This window comes from Mixia osmundae (assembly GCF_000708205.1).
Source record: "Mixia osmundae IAM 14324 unplaced genomic scaffold scaffold_16, whole genome shotgun sequence".
NCBI classification, from domain to species: Eukaryota; Fungi; Basidiomycota; class Mixiomycetes; order Mixiales; family Mixiaceae; genus Mixia; species Mixia osmundae.
The window spans coordinates 61,788-80,835 of record NW_014575548.1 but is presented as its reverse complement, the minus strand read 5'-3'; the positions used below and the strand labels follow the sequence as shown (position 1 = coordinate 80,835).

At 55.1% G+C, this 19,048-nt stretch overlaps 10 protein-coding genes across 10 annotated transcripts; 5 read left to right on the top strand and 5 right to left on the bottom strand.

The window, feature by feature from the left end:
• Positions 1-26: 26 nt before the first annotated feature.
• Positions 27-2,738, top strand: L969DRAFT_97465 (uncharacterized protein; the record flags this gene model as incomplete). The annotated part of the gene is made up of 10 exons (XM_014709338.1): positions 27-186; positions 242-420; positions 479-581; positions 642-764; positions 816-1,052; positions 1,318-1,649; positions 1,689-2,048; positions 2,104-2,262; positions 2,318-2,494; positions 2,526-2,738. 10 exons carry the CDS (start codon positions 27-29, stop codon positions 2,736-2,738), a joined length of 2,043 nt encoding a protein of 680 aa, XP_014564824.1.
• L969DRAFT_80436 (uncharacterized protein) lies at positions 2,539-3,761 on the bottom strand. Its single transcript, XM_014709337.1, has 2 exons — positions 3,123-3,761; positions 2,539-3,069 (listed from the first exon to the last, which is right to left on the bottom strand). Exons 1-2 carry the CDS (start codon positions 3,689-3,691, stop codon positions 2,958-2,960), a joined length of 681 nt encoding a protein of 226 aa, XP_014564823.1. The 5' UTR covers positions 3,692-3,761; the 3' UTR covers positions 2,539-2,957.
• L969DRAFT_278324 (uncharacterized protein) lies at positions 3,762-5,097 on the top strand. Its single transcript, XM_014709336.1, has 2 exons — positions 3,762-4,993; positions 5,053-5,097. The coding sequence occupies exon 1, from the start codon at positions 3,967-3,969 to the stop codon at positions 4,885-4,887; it is 921 nt and encodes a 306-aa protein (XP_014564822.1). The 5' UTR covers positions 3,762-3,966; the 3' UTR covers positions 4,888-4,993; positions 5,053-5,097.
• Positions 5,048-6,423, top strand: L969DRAFT_278877 (uncharacterized protein). Its single transcript, XM_014709335.1, has one exon. It carries the CDS (start codon positions 5,248-5,250, stop codon positions 6,361-6,363), a length of 1,116 nt encoding a protein of 371 aa, XP_014564821.1. The 5' UTR covers positions 5,048-5,247; the 3' UTR covers positions 6,364-6,423.
• Positions 6,424-6,482: 59 nt separating this feature from the next.
• On the bottom strand, positions 6,483-7,484 carry L969DRAFT_55349 (uncharacterized protein; the record flags this gene model as incomplete). Its single annotated transcript, XM_014709334.1, has 3 exons — positions 6,483-6,724; positions 6,776-6,961; positions 7,019-7,484. The coding sequence occupies 3 exons, from the start codon at positions 7,482-7,484 to the stop codon at positions 6,483-6,485; spliced, it is 894 nt and encodes a 297-aa protein (XP_014564820.1).
• A 798-nt stretch (positions 7,485-8,282) lies between these two features.
• On the top strand, positions 8,283-8,933 carry L969DRAFT_55320 (uncharacterized protein; the record flags this gene model as incomplete). Its single annotated transcript, XM_014709333.1, has 3 exons — positions 8,283-8,489; positions 8,539-8,683; positions 8,740-8,933. The coding sequence occupies 3 exons, from the start codon at positions 8,283-8,285 to the stop codon at positions 8,931-8,933; spliced, it is 546 nt and encodes a 181-aa protein (XP_014564819.1).
• Positions 8,934-8,977: 44 nt separating this feature from the next.
• On the bottom strand, positions 8,978-11,226 carry L969DRAFT_20467 (uncharacterized protein; the record flags this gene model as incomplete). The annotated part of the gene is made up of 7 exons (XM_014709296.1): positions 8,978-9,157; positions 9,203-9,371; positions 9,426-9,551; positions 9,602-9,858; positions 9,906-10,122; positions 10,171-10,270; positions 10,329-11,226. 7 exons carry the CDS (start codon positions 11,224-11,226, stop codon positions 8,978-8,980), a joined length of 1,947 nt encoding a protein of 648 aa, XP_014564782.1.
• Positions 11,227-11,381: 155 nt separating this feature from the next.
• Positions 11,382-14,109, bottom strand: L969DRAFT_97458 (uncharacterized protein; the record flags this gene model as incomplete). The annotated part of the gene is made up of 8 exons (XM_014709332.1): positions 11,382-11,678; positions 11,739-11,954; positions 12,004-12,074; positions 12,130-12,154; positions 12,203-12,277; positions 12,331-13,537; positions 13,590-13,943; positions 14,000-14,109. 8 exons carry the CDS (start codon positions 14,107-14,109, stop codon positions 11,382-11,384), a joined length of 2,355 nt encoding a protein of 784 aa, XP_014564818.1.
• Positions 14,110-14,376: 267 nt separating this feature from the next.
• L969DRAFT_55314 (uncharacterized protein) lies at positions 14,377-15,952 on the top strand (the record flags this gene model as incomplete). Its single annotated transcript, XM_014709331.1, has 6 exons — positions 14,377-14,490; positions 14,585-14,779; positions 14,835-14,942; positions 14,990-15,236; positions 15,289-15,804; positions 15,861-15,952. 6 exons carry the CDS (start codon positions 14,377-14,379, stop codon positions 15,950-15,952), a joined length of 1,272 nt encoding a protein of 423 aa, XP_014564817.1.
• Positions 15,953-16,009: 57 nt separating this feature from the next.
• Positions 16,010-18,926, bottom strand: L969DRAFT_55402 (uncharacterized protein; the record flags this gene model as incomplete). Its single annotated transcript, XM_014709330.1, has 4 exons — positions 16,010-16,233; positions 16,282-16,435; positions 16,490-18,462; positions 18,524-18,926. 4 exons carry the CDS (start codon positions 18,924-18,926, stop codon positions 16,010-16,012), a joined length of 2,754 nt encoding a protein of 917 aa, XP_014564816.1.
• Between the last annotated feature and the right edge of the window lie 122 nt (positions 18,927-19,048).

The window sequence follows — 19,048 nt, the reverse complement described above, 5'->3', positions numbered from 1 at the left end:
CGGTCAGCTCACACTCCTCGACTAGGATGGCAGACCGCCCAGAAGCAGTAGCGCACGATCCTCACGCCAAGCGAGAAGCAATCACAGGCGCAGATACCGGCCCAGAACAGCCGTACCCGATCTATCTGCAAGGCAGCGTACAAAAAGGCTTTGGACGAGGTAGCAAGGAGCTAGGATGTCCTACGGGTTCGCTTCGAGGCTACTGTGCATGCGCGAGCTGATCTGTAGCATCGTGAGGCAGCAAATCTGCCGGATGATGCGATCGTGCAAGTGGCAGAGCTACAGACCGGCGTACACTATGGCTGGGCTCAAGTGACATTGTCGGGCTCAGAGACGTCCTCCCTCCGCTCAGAAACCGTCTTGCCCATGGTCATGAGTGTAGGCTGGAACCCATTTTACAAGAATCAGAAGCGCACAGCTGTTCGTCAGCCTATCTACCAGCAAGCGCCGGCTGATGCCGGTCTTCACAATTGGACAGGAGGTGCATATCTTGCACGACTTTGAACGTGACTTTTATGGCTCCCATCTCAAAGTCATCGTACTCGCTTTCATTCGGCCAGAATATGATTATGCAGGATTAGGCGAGTCTGTCTTGTGTCCGTCGTTCTTTGTTCGATGCTGAGATCCGTCATCGCTGCCAGAGGCTCTCATCAAGGATATCAACACTGACAAGCAAGTCACGCTCGCCAGTCTTGACCGCCCGGCCTATCAGGCATATCGACATGATCATTTCTTCGACCTCGAGCTGTCGGCCAGATCGCACAGTGAGACCAACTAATACCGTCGCGCGTCACGAGCTGTCGTTGCATCGACAGAACAAGCTTATCGGTGGTACCATCGCGTTGGTCTCAACTTCTTCAGCGGTCCGACAGCCAAAAACAACACTAGCGTATCATGCGGCTCTCGCGCAGCTGTTCGGCAAGCTCCCGATCTCGCAATTATCGCCGCGTGGGCTCACCAGGGTCGTCTTTGCGGCATACTCCGACGGGTATCCGAGAGCTCTGGCCCGTCCAAGGGTGGCTTTTCGCGCAGACCGAGGGAGAACTATCGCGGTCAGCTCCGAGCGCGTTCGGAGCTACCAGCGCGGCGTACAACTTTCCCTTGGCAAATCGTATAATCTATCGAGGGGGCAGTATATGCATGCTGTCTTACCACGACCTGGCTGCCTGACACTTTTCTCAGTCTTTTGACGTAATCACGCGCTGAGTTGGCGCGTCTCGCGAAATCAGGATTTCGACGCGACGAATACCGATCTAGGCAAAACAGGCTGAACGATCACTGCAAACCAACGACCCATTAACCTCACGATCAGGCTAGCTCCTCAATCATACACCTCGCCGTTTCGCCGCGTAGAGAGTGGCGCCAATGTTTGTTTTGCAGCGCGAGCTCACAACAAATCTGCGTATCGGGAAGTACAAGTAGGAGCTCGGCCTGTTCGCTCTTCTTCAACCCAGACTATCGGCCGACTTCGAGCGTACGACTTAGATTCGTCACTGCACTTGCTAGACTCACCACATACGTCCACACGACACCACTATCACTTTCAGATCATGTTCAAGGCAACTTTCTTCGGCCTCGCCGCCCTCGCCCTCGCTGGCTCTGCACTCGCATCCGCTTCTCCAGTTGCCGGTAAGCATAGCTCTGAAGATGTGTGAATGGCGCTGGTGACTGATCATGTGCTTATACAGACACTGGCATCGCTGCTCAATTCGTTGAGCGTGCAGAGCTCTCTGCCTTTGAGGAATCTGCCGGTCTCGAAAAGCGTGCCCGTCACCACCATCACCACCACCGTCGTCCCCACCACCACAGAAAGCCTCATCACACAGGAGGTTGCCACCGTGACTCCCAGTGCTCAACCAACGCACCCAATGCCTATGCCAAATGCCACAAGCGCAAGTGTATCGCACTATGCGATCACGGCTATGCCTCTGTCAACCACCAATGTGTCCTCAAATCGCAGAACTGCACCAAGCACTCCTGCAAGTATATCGAAGGCGGTATGTCGACTTGCTCGAAGAACGCCTCTGGCGCACCTACTTGCTCATACAGTACGTGCTCAGTCTTTGTTCTCATCGACGACAGTCTCTGATGGCTTGCGTATAGCTTGTGATAACCCATCGGCTGTTCGTCTCGGTACAAGCTACGGCTACAAGTGCCAGGTCAGCAGCACACAGCCAGGCAAATGCTCCACGACCACTTGCCAGAAGTGCTACATGGGCGTCCCGTGCACATACTCTTGCAAGGCCGGCCAATGCTCAGCAAGTACGTACAGTCGATTTGGTCTGAAGCCATCTACTGAACTCTACCTTCTTAACAGCTTGCCCGAGCGGCCAGCCAGCCACTTACAAGAACGGTGTGCCGTACTGCTCTTGAGCAGCGCCTTACCTATTTCACTTCGTTTCTGGTCAGCTTGGCGATAGAACAACGCCTCGAAAATCGATACGATCTCGCCCCTTTTTTGTTTACGCTTCACGACGAGAGAGAAACTCCCGCGGTCGCATGCCACATTGATTGCATGCGAACAGCTGGTCGAGTCACATGTTCATCTGCTTGACGATTTCGCAAAGGGCGCTAGAGGTCTCTTTTCGAGCCTTTGTAAAGGGCCTGTTGGTCGGGGATGTATTCTGTTTTCATTTTGTTTAACCTACTCTCTCTCTCTCTGGTATCGGGTCACAGCTGTTTTCCGCATTCTCAATGGATGGCGTCGAGAACCAAGTGTGCAATTCGGGATACACTGAGCTCGGCTTTCTATGCGCTTCGTACTGAACCCTGACTCTGACTGTCACTCTTTGGCAGGAGGGCTTCGCAGGTCGGCTTGCATGTGCCCGCGGTGGTAGCCCGAGCGGACGACGGCTCGACGAGGGCAGCATCGCACCGATATGTTTACACCCTGCATAGCGATGCCGCTCGCAGCTTGATGTGAGGTGCATGAGGTTATCGAGAGCATATCGCGACAATCAGCCTGCTTTTATGCTTTGCGTTGCCAGCTCGGTATCGATCAATGATAGTCCTTTGCAGAACGATGCACGATCTAGGGCATCTTCATCAGATCGCTGCTGACAAGCGAGCCTGTGCCAAGCGGACAATGAGCTTCGATTTGACTTTGTTCAGATGTGACGAACCATATTGCATCCAGTGAACCCGGCGTCAGCTTAGATCGTTCCCACAGCACCCGGACGATGGGGCGAGGTATCTCTGTGGCCTGCAGTATGCGACACTGGTCGTCGAACAGCTTGGTATACCGCGGTATCGTGTCTGGCTCTACATCGACCAAAGGCGCGTTCGCATGCAACCCGTTCTGTCTTACAGCAACAGGCGAGATGAGTGGATCGTTGAGCGCAAGGTCCAAGTCGCGAGCTTGCGTAGCGACCAGACTTGCCATAGTCTGACCAGGTCGAACGGGCAATGCGGGAGCTTCACGTCGCGAGCCCGTACTTGAGGATGTATTGCTTCTCGAGGGCAGAGGCGGCGCAGCACGAGCTGCAAACGATGGTGCTGTGGCCGGCTGAGCGATAGGTGAGAAGGTAATGAGGTTTTCTGGGCTTGCGACCGAGGAAGCAGCAGGTACGGTGGGCTTGACGGCATTGATCTTGAGCTCGGTTTTCGGGCGTGTTGTGGCGCTTGCTTGGCCCGAAGAGAGCTGCTCGAACGCAGCGATCTTGGCCTTGAGACTGTTCCGCTCAGTCGTCATGGTGTCTGAGCCGCTTGCGCAGGTCGTGTGGGCAGTCTGTCTGGTCTACTAGCTACATCGGTCGACACGCGTTGCGTCGCCGGACGAACAGCCTCACGCCGTTTGAGTATGTTCACTCCCTCTCCATAGATGTGGCAAGCCGGCGCAGTATACATTCTCTGCTGCTCAATCAGCGTCATACCGAACGATCATCAGGGCCCCGCAACTGATCAAAGAGCATTCGAAAGACGACTTTGACTCTTCATCCTGCCTCTGGTCAGCTCTGGCTGGGCTCAATGGCTGTCGACAAGTGGTCAGAGGAGCACATCATAGCCCTGCTAGAGATGACGACCACGAGAATGCGATCTTGCGGTTGTCCGTTGATCTCGAGCAGACTGATCGAGGACGTGACTGTTGAACTACTCAAGTTGCCTGCGTTTGCCGATCCGCCCAACATGTCATCGCAAAGTGTACGTGCTCGGTTACAAAGAGAGTGCGGTTATGTCTACCATGCCGTCAAATCACTGCAATCGTATCACGTCAGAGACTACGATATTACAACGGGCACCACGATGAATGATGAGGCATTTGAACTCGCATGCACTGCCATCAAGCTGAGATCCTCTCATCGATCCCACTCGATGATCCAGCGGACGGGTTTGACGTCTCAGTGGCGACATCGTTGGCCGCACATGGTCGCACTCTTCGAGCTCCAAGCAGAGCTCTTTGCGCGCAGGACCATCGATCACGGCGGCGCGGACGTTAGCGACACAGTCAGCATGGACGAAAGCGGCAGCGACGATGAATCATCGTCAGCTGAGTCACACTCATCGAGAGTGCTGAGCTCGACGATCGGCTCGGATCTACCCACATCGAACAGTGAGCCGTCAGACTCGCCACTGCCTGCCGCAAGCCCAAGTCTATCGACAAGCCCATCCATCGAGCTCGAGGACAAGTTCAAGCTCTCGCCTGTACCGCGATGTCGAGTGCAGCATGATCTGCCGGCGCTACATCAATTCGGCTTCGTTATGCGGGAAATTGGCAAACATGACATTGTTAGAGACTATCTACACAAAGAGCGATTCCTCCAATTCTACAGCATTGCAACAAGAGATCCCTATGGCCTGGCGAGACTCTTCCTACCACTCGTGGATATCCAGGATCCGATGAGGATCATTGTGCTTCTCGAGACGATAGCGTTGCTGGCCGAACTGTGACGATCGCCATTGAAGCAAAGCAAAGGTGTTGTTGCGAGTAAAGTGCAATGTATGCCTTGATGAATCATTCATTCGAAGTTCTCTCTGGAGCAAGAGTACTACAAGTGTGTGTCTCAAGGCCATGGATGAGAAGTAGCTTGTCGGTCGCTCACAATCAGATCTCAGATCTCGTCAAGATCAAAGGACGCGCCTCGATCAAAACGTTCGAAACGGCGTGACGGTGCCGAAGGGCATCAACGAACTGGCAGAGCGTCAATCCCAAAGCCATCGAGACCGACTGTCCCGGCACAGCGTACCACGCAACATCAGCGAGCGAAGATATGCAGTCATAGCTGTCTGAGACTGGGACGTCGGGTCACAATGGCACGACAGTGGACGGAGGAGCGCCTGCGGCTCGCGCTCAGGACGACCTACACAGTCTGCAGAGCCGAGAAGGAGCCTTACATCGGCATAGACATCAGCAATGTCGTCGAGGAGAAGCTCCGTCAACGGCCACAATTCGCCGGCTTTCATTTCTTCGGGCCCATGATCCGTTCACGCATCATGAACGGCAAGACTGTCTACAATGGCGTCAAGGAGCTCGAGAGGCTCTGCGACTATGATCGAAAGAGAGGCACTAGCGTCTCTGAATCTGCTTTCGAGGCAGCTTGTGAGAAAGCAGGCCTGGACAAGAAACATCTTGTCAAAGTGACCCGAAAGGGCCTCGATCCATATTGGCTACACATTTGGCACGACATGGATCGCTTCTACAAGCTACAAAATAGACTGTACAAAGCCTTGGACGAAGACAAGTCGCTCACTGATGCCGCAAATACCGAAGAGAGCTCCTCAGAGTCAGGGGCCGACACACCCGTCAGACGGCTCACGCGGACATCTAACCAGAGTACACCTGTCAAGGCTGTCATCGAAGCTGTGCCCCGAAATGGCCCAAGACCACCTCCTAGACTGACTTCAAAATCTAAGTCAGCGCCGAACCCTGTTGCAAAGCAGGATGCCAAATCACAGGTGAAACCATCAGTCAAACGGACACTCAAGCCAGATCCTGACGCTCGATCTGATCTTCGCGAACGCACTCGCGAACGCAAGAGGGCGAAAGTCGTCCTGTCGGCCACACCTTCGCCGCCCAATGGGCAGAGACCGATATCAAAAGTGCAACCCAACGTTGGCGCGCTTGAACAATTCGGGTATATCATGGCTCAGATGCAGATGCACCCCCAGATCAAGTCGTATCTCTCCAACGGCAAATTCGAAGAACTCTATTCCATCGCGCTCAGGCGGTCTGATTTGGCAAAGGCGATCGTACCTCTTGTCGATATCAAGGATCCCGGCCGTCTATTGCTATGCTTGCAAGCGATCGAACGGATGGCGACTCTTGATGCATTCGATAGTCGGGCCAGATCTAGCCTTCACGCACCCATCGACGTCAATGATGCGCTCACCGGGATCTCATACGAGCGTTCTCCGATGCCGATATGAGATGCACGGCTTCCATGCCCGCGGACAGTATGTCATTGCCGATTGTTGTTGTGTGCACGTCCAATGCTTACAATGCACATGCTTTTGGTACTGTAACCAAAATTACGACATGCACGGACCTAGACACGAGCTTGCTCGACTTCATACTTCGGTATGCGTTTGTCATCGTCTGCGATCATGGCGTCGTATGACTTGTCCCTGCTCTCGTCATCGTCAAGCGAGCTTGTATCGGCTGCACCTCCTTCACGTCGAAGCATCCTCGAAGGGTGGATGATATTGAATAGGACGAGGCAGCTGATCATAAGAAGTGCGTCGAACACGAGGAAGTATGGCTGGTGCACGATGAGGTAGCCGACCCAGCCTATAATGCTGACATCAGCTCGATAGTCTGCGCGAGAGTAAGCTGTCTTACCCTCTGCTAATTCGCAAGTTCGGTAGATGCCCCGGATGACGATAAAAAGCGTTACGATAAGTGTCGTTGACGCAACGAGCTTGACATCACGCGAACTAGTGGTAAGAGCGTGACGTCGCGTGATTGCAAAGTCTGCTGCCAAGATGAGGAAGATGACAGTTGTGGCGAGCTGAGCTGCAATGCCAGCTGTGGAGTGTATATCATCAATGAGACAGATGGATGAGCGTGAGATTACGTCCATACCTAGCATCAGCTTTGTGCCCACCTTGGGATCTTCGTAGTGCACTACGGCTAACGAGCCGATAGATCCACCTGCAGCCTGCACAGCAAGGCAGATCACATCTGCCGTGACGAAGACGACGACATAAAAGCGAGGCGAGAATCGACCGCCTAGTAAAGTGGTAAGCTCGCCAAGTGTGGTGTAGCAGATTGCACTGAGAAAGCATGGCGACAGAATGAGGACAGTTGCTTGTAGCAAGAACGCGCTTCTCGAGTAGACATCACGACTTGAAAGTAACCTGCCGATGTGTCCGAGAAGCTCTCCACATGCTGCCAAGACGAGCGCAAGGGAAGGCCAGTAGCCCGATCGTCCGAGTTGATAGACATGTGTGCCAAGCGAGAGCGAGATGACCGTCACGGCGACGATTGCAATTGATTCTGAGGGAATATAGCCCGTATATGGGTTCCAAGGCAGTTCTGTCGAGGACATGTTGGTTACCGAGTGTCTGAGAGAGGGCGCAGGAAGCTGATGTTGCTATGCAGCATCATTGCGAGCTCGGCAGCGTCAATGGTCTGTGCGCGACGCGTCGGGTGCATTGAGAGCAGCGAGAAGCGCTTACCTCGATCCGTGCTGCATGTGATAGTGTGCTGTACAAGCTAGAAGACGCTCAAGTGATGATGCCCGCGCAGGGAGAGAGAGAGATTTGCTCATGACTCGAAATCGCGACGGATGAGACCAGACAGTGAGGAAAGTAATAAAGGTGCATTGGAGGAGGATAGCTGCAAGGGCTGTCGGCTGGCTGTAGCAAGCCCGATATATACAGGTGCCAATTGGCGGGGAGCTGCACAGCAGGCCGACAGCGCGATGCAGCCAGCAGGATGAGTGGGATTCTCGTTGAGAGCTGAGCAGGAGGAAGAGGAAGAGGCCAGCGCTCAGCAGCGACCCTACTGGCAGGCTGAAAACGCTCTCCTGATTGCTGCTGGCAACGAGTGAGGAGGAGAGCGTGTTGAAGCAGGCGAACTTGAAGTCGACTCCAGCTGGGCTGGAACAGTTCGCGTTGACAGACCAGCTGCTCAGACCGACGAACACACAGGCCTACCACTCTCACTACTACCTCGGCGTCAGCCCAGCACTGAATGACTTGTCGTATCGAATCATGTCGGGTCGAGTCGAGTTGAGTGTGGAAATAATTCCGCGCGAGAAAGTGCGCGTATTTATGACCCTCCGGCTCGACGGCCCGGGCTATCATTGCGCGTGTCTTAGCAGCGCTCCAACGCTGCAGCGACCATGGCGCTGCCTAGCTCGCTCGATGTGAACCGGCTGTTACTGGCGCATTCGACACTCTCAGCAGTGACGGCAGCAGGCTCCTCACCTTCTTACAATCTCCCCATAGCGCTCTACGGTCTTCTCGTCGTAGATAAAGATCCAGAGTCTCTGCGAACATTTGCCATCCTGCACTTGCTCAGCTTCGTCCTTGACATCATATGGCTCACCGTCAGCCCGACATATAGGTGTTCGGACCCCAGCTGATGCATCTAGGCAGAATTACGCGAGCTATTCGTCTAGCTTTGCGTTGTTCCTCGTTGTGATCAACTTCGTATTGAAGCCAGTCACCTTCCTCGCCGTGCTCGCAAATCTCAAGCAAAGGAACGAGCCTGCTTTACCAAGCTCGTTCGGAAATCAACAAGGTCGGTAGAGCGCACTATGTGCGCACATCGCAAGCTGATCATGCATGCTGCGCCAGTATGGTCAATGCCTGGCGGTTATAATGCGCAGGCACAAGCTAGCGCACCGTATCAGTCCTTCAGTGAAGCGCCAGAAGACGAAGAGCCCCAAGCGGCTGCCAGATCAGCAGGTCAATCCGCATCAAAACCGCAAGCAGCGCAAGGTTCGCCAGCCAAGCCTGCAGGCGGCTACCACTCAATCGGCGATGACTGAGTGGCCATCACGTTTTGCTGTATAACTTTAGTGCATTGAAGTTGCTAGGACTGTAAATGCTTTGCGTCTTGCAAACGGAGTGCTAGGTCAGCACGCTCGATACGCTTGCCGTCTGCTCGTCTTGGCGTCTCTGGCGCCTGTCGAGCATCGCCGTCCCAATCGCCAACGAGATATCTGAGCACGCCCCGCATAAGCCCGCGTAGCAGTGCAGGTCGATGAACAGCCTGCGCCATCATCAGCGCGAGTATGCGGAATTGAACCCGACTTACTGCTGCAGTGACGACGCCAGTGGACAGTGCAAAGATGCTGCGTTCGCTGTATTTGCTGACGAGCTGCCCCGTCTTGCCACTGAAGAGCCATTCCGGCAGAACTTCATCCATGACGGCGTAGACCGCTCGTGGCGCGACATATAGCGCCATTTCGCCTCGGCGTCGTTTGCTGCAGTCAACTAGCTGTCAGCATGGCACCTCCTCAGCTTTTTGCGAGATCTACTTTTCGATGAGTACGCTGAAGCCGCACATGAAACAGCCGAGTGCAGGCGCAAAGCCCCCGTCCCAGAAGTTCTGAGAGACTGAGGGGAAAAGCTTTGGCAAGAGTCTCGTTCTGCCGAGACACACACTGCGAGATCTTTCAGTCTTGCCTGATAGTCGGCGAGGACGTGATCTCACAAGGCATAGACGCTAGCAATGAATGTCGCCAGGAACGCAGAAGATTGACCGGCTGCTAGGAAGACTTGCAATAGCGTGCGTACCGGGTTTGCAGCGAAAGCGCGTTTGCCGAAGAGCAGGCGAGGAAGAGCGTGCACGGGCAAATAGATGCCCATACACTGCAGCCACCCTACACCCCATCTCTTGATCGCATTCACTTCGCAGCTTTCTGTATTGCCAACTTTGCCATGAACGAGTGTGCAAGGCAGCGTAGGAATCTAAAAGGAGCATAAGCACATGCTACGCGTGTTACGGCTGAACCGACGAGATCAGGCATAGCGGCTTCGGGTGGGAATCCCATCGCGATTGCAATCTTTGGACCGGTTGCGCGCAGAGCTTCAGTCTTCGGCACTTTGCCATATTGCCAATCGCCATTTCGACAATCGCGCAAGAGACGAAGCAGCCTAACGTCCATCCGGCTGAGATTTGTGATCCATCTGACGTATGACGGCGGCAGTCGGTGTGGAAGATAGAACCAGCAGCTGCAAGAGGCATCAGTAGAGACACACAAGTCTGCGTCAGCGACGCACAACATGATCCGCCAGCAGCTGAGCCAGAAGACAATCGTATCTGCTTGGGCTGCCATGCCTCCAAAGATGCGATGCCAGCGAGGGTGAGCGACGTAGATGCCTGCAAGCGTCGAATCAATCAGATGTCTGCACTTGTCTGCATGAAAGCCCTCGCCGACCTCGTACAAGTGTGTCCACGCCACGGACGAGCATAAAGAGCGTCAGATCTAATGTAGGCGATTCCCTGCGGGGCAGCTTGCGCGCCGTCGCTGCTAGGGTGCTCTCGGATAGCGCTTGCTCATCGCCATCATGCACGGGAAGGGGCATCAAAGTTGCCCTTGGATTCGCACTGTACGAGGGCGAAGATTGCAGCAAGGTGAGCGCGAATGCTGATGACAAGACCGAGGCGGTCAAGGTGGTCAAGAGCCCCATGTTCTCCTCATCGCGCATCATCGCCACAGCTGCAGCGGGAGTTGAGCTGCTAGCAGGATCACCTGAATCCAGTTCGGACAGCGCGAGTTTGAGTCCGGGGCTAGGCAGAGGCTCCGTGCCTGTTCGGCCGTTCAACTTGCGTCGTTGGCCGCCATGCACAGCATAGTAGGTCGATTCTACGAGCGGCTTGATGTGCTTCTCGAGCCACTTTGCGCCCCCGAAGCTAATGCCAAAAACGAAGGCGAGACCTCTCGGGTCGATTCCGCGAGCGATAGACTTGAGCGCCGCCTTGATGAATCTGATCACGCGCTGACTTGCTACGAGTTCCTTATTCCGAGGCAAGGCCAGCGCGAAAACCGCCTTGATTAGCGCCGGGCCAACACTGAACGCGTATCCCATGAGGAATGCTCGAATGAAGGGCTTTGTCGATGGATCAGCATTCTCGTAATAGTCTCGCTTGAGCGCCTTTGCAACATTGACCACAAGCGCAGGCGGAGCAGCCTGATTTCGCCTCTTAGCTCGCTGAACGCTGGCGCTCGTGCCATTAGTGCCCAGCGGCGGTAGACGCGCAGATGTAGGTGCTCGCTCAGAAGTCGGCGGCTGCGAAAAGGGCGACGGCTGCCTTGCTGGCGGCGCGGCAGACATCTATGCCACGCCGCGAGGGTACTACTGAATGCTTTGCGCCCTCTGCGCAGGAGCAGGGCTGTAAGATGAATTGCTCTCTTCAGCAAATGCGCGTCGCGACTCGGAACGGGCGTGGCCGCGCGAAATCTACAGCCCTGCGAGCAATGCAATGACATCTAGGTGCCGTCTCCGGTCAAACAATGACATTGCCGCAAGCCTGTTGAGGGCTCAACCTGAACAGTCAGGCTTGCAAGGCCGCTGATGCCTCGTTTGAGAACACGCTCGACACGCTGTATCACCCGCTCGGGATTCGCGTAGTGCTGCGTGCCTGGTACGCCTGAGGACGACTTTGTCGGGTCAAAGGCGGACGAAGACAGAGCGAGCTGGACGTGAATAGATCCGACGATGGTAGAGCTATCCTTTGGCCAGAAGCGTGGCGAAGCGAAGCCGCGAAGGCCCTCCACAGAATGTAACTGTGGCGTGACAAGTGATCTTAGCGACGTGATGAATCAGAAGCCATGGGATATACTGACTTCTGCTAGCGCTTTTCGGACTTCTGCTTCTCGATCGTCGCCCATATCGAGACAGAGGACCCTCGCGCTGTCCGTGACGAGTGGCACAACGCTGGCGAAGATGAGCACGGCAATGAAGATGGAAGCTATCGGATCGAAGCCAGTCCACTGATAGCGATTGATGAGCAGAGTCGAGATGATCACACCAACGCTGCCAAGGGTATCTGCCATGACATGCTACAGTCCGCGGATCAGCTGAAGCTCGATGAGGACGAAAGGAGCGCACGAGGAAGACGCCATGCATGTTATGGCTATGGCCATGCGCTTGAGCATGGTCGTCATGATCGTCATCGTGATCTGCAAAGGACGATGCATGAGCTGTTGTGCTGCTATCTAGGCTTGCAGCGCGCACCATCATCATCGTGTCCATGCGCATGCTGTTCCTTTGGTAAGCAGGATGTCATCGGCAGGTTGAGTAAGCTCACGTCATGCGAATGGTCGTGAACAGGCTTGACGGGCGTGGGAGCATGCGAATGACCGCCACCGTGCGAGTGACCATGCTGTATGATGGCCCATGTCAGTCATGTGAGACAGCTATGAAGCCTTGACGCACTCCGCCGTGATGATGTCCTGTCGCAAACATGCCGACGAGATTGACAAGTAGCCCAATGAAGCTTACTGCCAGTAACTGATGCGTATTCATCTCCGGCGGGTCGATCAATCGTTGAATCGCTTCGAAGATGATGAATATCGAAATGAGCAAGAGGAAGATGCCATTCGCAAAGCCAGAAAGCGTCTCTACGCGCCCATAACCGTAGGTGAATGTCGAATTCGGCTCCCAAGTTGCCATAACGGAGGCGAACAAGCCCATCGCAAGTGCAGCACAGTCAAAGAACATGTGGATCGAATCCGAGATGAGACCAAGAGAGTTTGTCCAGATTCCCCAGAGCATCTGAACGGCCATGTACGCCAGATTCAGACAAAGGAAGAAGTAAATCTTCCGCGAGTCAGGATTTGCGAGGATGGTCTTGACTGTCGCGCGTAGCCGCCTCCAGAACGTTACGAGAGTCTCGACGCTCGTAGCAGCGGCGGCAGCGTCATCCTGCTTGTCTTTTGCTGATGCAAAGCTCGCAGCGCCGTTGGAAGTCAAGACGGCCATGCTCTGCGGATCGAGGCTGACAAGCATGCCTAGCACGTACCACGCGGAGACAGCGACGAGCGAGTCGGGTACCGGCACGATGTCGCTGGAACGAAAGCCTAGCCATCCCACGGCGAGAGTCGAGCCGACTGCGAGAGGCCAGGCCGTCCGAAATTGGGGCTGTGTCGGCAAATGAGCAGATATGGCATCGTGAAGCAAAGGCGCAAGAGCAGCTGTCGTCAGCGCTAGTGGAGCTGTGAGAGCGAGGCAGGTCCCAATTGTCGGCATGTCAGGCGAGGCAAGTCGACCTTGCGAGCTGATGATGTAAGTCGTGACTGCGATGGGAAGAGCGAGCAAGCCGACCAGACAAGTGGCTAGTGCACGAGCTCGACGTGCTTCTGCCATATCGCTGCCTTGAAGCTCACTTGCAGCCTTGACACTGTCGCGTCGTTGGCCGATAGCAACCAGATGGAGTGTGATGAAGCCGTAACCGTAGAAGACGCCATAGACAGATGAGTTGCGCGCGCTTGCGCTGTAATCTATGACTGTTGCGATGAGGAGAAGCGCACTTAGCAGCAAGCGTGCCAGACGCCGGTTGCTCGTCTCGGCTTCGTCGTTCGACTCGCTTCTTGCGTATAAGCTGGGTGCCCATGCATGTGCCATCGTGACGAGCATTGTGACTCTGGTTAGCAAGACTTCAGTAAGCATACTATGTAGCGTGTACGTCTGCATACCTTGGAACGCCAAGCTGGTACAACGCGCCAACGAGTCCAACAGACTCAAATGTAGTGCACACCATGAGCAGCAGAATTGTGCCGGGCATCCGCGTTGCACCAGCTTTGCTGCGCTTGTCTTTGCTCAGGCGAGCAGAGCTAGTCGGTTTTGGACTTTTGGTCAGAGAGGGTGTTGCCATCTCAGAGAGCAAGGTGACGACGCCTGACCAGACGAGCAAGATCGAGACGACCAGTACGGGGGAAACGCCATGTCGTAGCAAGTAATCTCGTACGACGTAAAGCGACAAGGCTGACAAGCCGCCGAGCACGGCGAGTGGTATGATCCAGTCCGATGTCAGTCGCTGCTGCGTGCTGCTGAGTCCGAACATGCTCGATCAATGACTAAAAGCTAGATCATCACGCGGACGTACCCAGTGCCTCCAGCTTGCGTCAAGAGGAGCGATTCGATGCTGATCTTGCCTCGTCCTCGAGGGTCCGGATACGCCTGAATGTAGCCTTGACCATTCCTTGCTGAGGCCATGGCTGCACTCTGATTCGACTCAGCTGAAGCGTACCTGCACACGAGCTAGCTACAGCTCAGCGCATCTTTTGGGACGTCGACTGTCGACGGTCGCGACGTACAACGCGCGTGTGCCACGTGTCACTATGACGACGATCCACACCTCTCGCACGGCGTCGACGGGCTCGCAGCTGTATTGCGCATTCACAGAGCACCTTTGACGGACGGCTGCACATTCTCGTCGGAGCACTAGCCAGCGAATACTGACTCGGGCGACGCTTGGCGGAGATGACTGTGCTCAGGAATCTGCCCCGGACAGCCTACAGAGCTCATTCGCTATCTCGACTGAGCTCCGTCAGTAAGCTAGCTACGGCCTCGCCTCTCGCACACTACAGCCGCCATGTGAGTCTCATATCACGCAAGGCATTGCCGCAGCGTGGCCCGGAGCGTGCATGCCGGAACGGAGCTGATAAGGATGCTTGCCCCACGCGCACAGTCGGTCGTAGATGCACGCACTCGTAGAGAGCAACCGAGAGGATATCTCGAGCATGCGATACCACTTGCAGGAAACATGAAGCACTCCGGTCCATCGCCGCTCAGGAGCATAGAAGCACACAGACGTCACGCGAGCAGCTCAGTTGCCGGTCAACCGGCGTCCTCTTCCTTCAAAGAAACCGGTCAGAATGCCAAGGTAAGGGCCGAGACTGAGAAGACTGAAGCAGTGCTCATCTGCTGCACGCTCGCAGCAAGAAGCCTCAAAGGCAGTCAAAGATGTCACGCAAGCCATCTCGGGTGCCAATGCTACAACCTCTCAGCTTCAAGGCGGCGATCTCTCTGAAGCAGAATCATCGCTGGTACGTAGAACGTGCTGGCGCAGTACGCATGTTCACCGATCAGACAGAAATCCGTGGAGAACATCATGGAGAATGTCCCTCGCGAAGCGATAGTGTGGGGCGCTGCTGGCCTCATCCCGTACGTAGCCACATCGCTCACCACGGTCTATCTGGCGCGTGTAGCGGGTCAAGCCCAAGCTGCAGAGATGCTCGGTAGAGGCCAATCGCCCATGAATGAAGAGACTGCTCTCGCTCTGCTGCACCATGTCGAGCACATCCAAGTCTCATACGGCGCAATCATTCTGTCTTTCTTAGGTAGGTCTGACTAAGCGAATCAGCATCTGTACTCATGCGCCGGGCTCATCAGGCGCGCTGCACTGGGGCATGGAGTTCTCGGCCTTTAACGGACGCAAAGGCAACACAAGATACGTCATCGGTATCGTGCCCGTAGCGGTAGCCTGGTCGACCCTTCTCGTACCCACTCACCAGATTGCTCTGGCCATTCAATGGGCCGCATTTGTGGGAGTTTGGTGGGCAGATTGGCGAACATCTACCTGGGGCTGGACGCCCAAATGGTATGCGACTTATCGATTCGGGCTGACAGCGATCGTCGGCTCGGCTATCCTCGTCAGTCTGGGCGGAGCGAATTATTTTGGTCCTGACAAAGGCGGCCCGGGCTCGCTTACTTCGCAACGCCTTGCAGAGATTCGTCAGAGGGAGTATCCAGAGCTTGCAAACAGCGAGGACGCGGCATCTGGTCGAGCCGTGACGAAAAAGATTGGCGGTGACATCAACGCGGAGAAGACAAAGAGCGGCGATGCTTATGTTCAGTTCACAAACGTGCCTCGACAGAAAGAGAAGGAAGAGGAAGAGCGCAAGAAAGGTGAGCTGCCGCTTTGTGACATTCTCCGGCATAGACTTAATCTACTGGGGATGCAGCGGAAGAAGAAGAGAAGAAGAAGCAGGCAGAAGCTGCAAAGGAGAAGAAAGCAGCAGTCGAGAAGAAGAGGAAAGAAGCAGAAGGTCAATGAACGCATCAATCATTGTATTTATCTGCCACTGTCATTCTCTCGCTACAACAGCGCAATCTATGCTATCACATGCCATGAATCATCGACCACCGGAGTCGTCTCGAGCCAGCTCCGGTTGGGCATGAACTGTTGCTCAGCTCCGCCTTCAGCTGAGACTAGAGTTGAGCCAGACTGAGGAATGAGCAGTGAGATGCCCGAGCCTCCCACAGTCGTCTCGAAGCACTCGAAGCCGGCCTCGCCGAGCTCCGATTTGAGAAGCTTGAGCTTTGCTTCGTCATATCCTGCGAGTTCGTGTGAGCATAGTCAGATCGTTATCGCAAGAGGCGCACCATCTGGGATCAGGGTCACTGCGCAGCCTCCTCCACCAGCGCCGGTGAGCTTGCTGTGGAGCTGGTAAGACCTTGTCTTTGCGACAATGATCTCTAGCGCGCTATGACCAACGCCCAAAAAGTTGAGATGCAGATGGTTCGCATCGATCAAGTGCTGTCCCAAATCGCTCCATCAGCCCAGTATACGCTGGAGATGCGTTCTACGGACCTCCAACGTGCTGATTTGATCCTCGCGCGACATGTCCGAATCTGTCAAACACCTCTTGGCCTCTGCTGAAATATCCTGAATCGCACGCAAAACGGGATCGATGATGAAGGGATGCTGGGTCTTGCGAGCTGTAACGCCAGCAACGAGCGTCTTTGTGTCCCTACTGACGCGCGTGTCGGTCAAAAGGAAGCGTATAGACTTGAAGCCGCGCAAGGGGTCCATCTGCGCACTCGTCGATGCCGTCGCTTTGGTGTATGCTACTGCGCCGCCGTAAGTCGCAACACTGTTGTCCACTCCGGATGGATTGCCATGTAGGATCTTCTCGCCCAGGAAGGCCCATTCATTTATCTCAGCAGCGTGCGAACCGTCTTTCCCTTCGGAAGAGGGTAGGGGCAAGTAGCCATGGGTATAGAGAAGCGCTGAGCTTATGCAGACGGAGAAGGCGGCAGATGAGCCCAAGCCTGCTCCGATCGGGAGAGTGGACCGTACAGTGAGATGCTGAGCAATGCGCGTTGCCGAACGACTGAGACGCAGGAAGAGGTACAAGAAGGCTTCGGCGGCTCTCTGTGCGACTGGCGCTAAGTCGTGACCGATATGCTGCCTTATCAAATCTAGCAGGGAAGCATCGACTGAGTCTTCCGGTACGCCTTCAAGCGAAGGATCTACTGGAGGCAGGGATGAGAGATCCCATGCTTGGTCTAATCCTACATCCGGCATGGTTATACCAATCTTGCCATCGTAGCGTGGCTGAGCCATACAGAAGCAACGCAGATCGACGGAGCCAGCAATGGCAGTGATACCGTGAACGACGGCATGCTCGCCAAAGAGAATGACTTTGCCCGGTGCAGAAACGACGATGGTCTGTGTGCTCGCTTGTCCAATCGCTTTCGCCCTGCTCGACGGTGTTGCAGGAGGAGTGATCATGTTGCGAACGATATCGGTCGTACCATCCGAATTGTCTTGGAGTCTGATGGCGCCCGATTCGAGGAGAGCAGCTTCGAGATCGTCGATGAGATCGTCCGTGTCCTCGATGCCCACACAGAGGCGAATGAGATCTTCGGGCAAGTTCCTCTCCGCACGGACCTTTGGATCGATAGAAGCATGAGACATGAGGCAAGGCATACTGATGAGCGAATTGACACAGCCGAAAGAGACACTAATGCCCCACAACCGAGCTGCTCCCACGATTCGCTCGCTGAGCGCCTTGTCGCCTGTCTCGAAGGACAAGACAGCTCCTGCGCCTTTGGCGAGCCTCTCGTGGATCTCTCGACCTGGATGATTGGAAAGACCAGGGTAGTGTACTTTGAAGCCAGCAGCATCGAGATACTCGGCTACGATCTGGGCTGTCGCTTGCTGTCTATCAAGTCGGAGAGCAAGTGTCTTGATGCCTCGCAAGAGCAAAAAGGAATCGAAAGGTGCTAGACCGTTGCCGATAGAGTTGATCATAAAGGCGATGCGAGTGGCGATGTCGTCCCTGTCACAGACAATGACGCCTGCCATGAGATCGTGATGTCCCGATAGATACTTTGTCGCGCTGTCATAGACGATATCTGCGCCGTGTTCTAGCGGACGTTGCAGGTAAGGGCTCATCATGGTGTTATCGACAACGACCATTGCTTCAGGCGCGTGCTGGTGGATCATGTCCGACAATTTGGCAATATCTGCAACTTGCAAGAGAGGATTGGTAGGCGATTCGATCAAGACCAGCTTGACTTTGCTCGTCTGCGCTGTCGGCTCGTGCGCAGTCAGCACGGGCAGCAACAGTTCGGGTCGAGTAGTATCGATGTGGTGCACAGTGATACCGCCGTGTGTCTTGAGATAAGTCAATAGGCGATTTGAGCCGCCATAGAGATCGTTGCCAGCGATGATCTCGTCACCCGGCGTGAGCAACCTGAAGATGACGTCCAGTGCGCCCATGCCGGATGCTACAGCGAAAGCGTGTCGAGCGCCAGAGATCTTGGCCACATGATGCTCTGCAAGTCAGTCTCAAAGCGTCAATCTGCCGCAATCGTGAGGCAAAAGGCTCTCGCTCACGCAAAAAGCCTCTGGTAGGATTGCCACTGCGTGAGTAGTCGTACGTGCCGCCGACGCCTTTGAAGGTACTCGATTGGTAGATCGGCACGCTGCTCGAGTTCCACTGGTCTTTGTGTGCCGGGTCGGGATTCTCTACAGTGGCACATTGGGTCGAGAATGCCAATCCCATGCCTTCCTCCTCCTCGTCTATCGTGTCTCTACCTGTTGAGAGGCCACGTGCGAGCCGTCGCTTCCGTCGGGAGGATCTGTTGAAGGCGGATGGGAGGGTTGCTGACGATGACGCCATACTGTTGCTGCCCTGATTGGAGCTGTCTGATGGCGAGTCCTGCGTCGACAGGAGGGACGCCATGGAGGAAGAGAGCGATGCCATGCTCGGCGTGGACTCTTGTCGGTTGCGAGCCATGCTGAGTCTGTCGGTCGTCTGACTTGGCTGGCTGATTCGGTAAGCCGTGTTTTCTAGCGCGCCGCCGCCTGCTTGCTCGATCGCTCGCTCGCTCGTCTGTCTCGCTCCTCCTCGCTCAGATG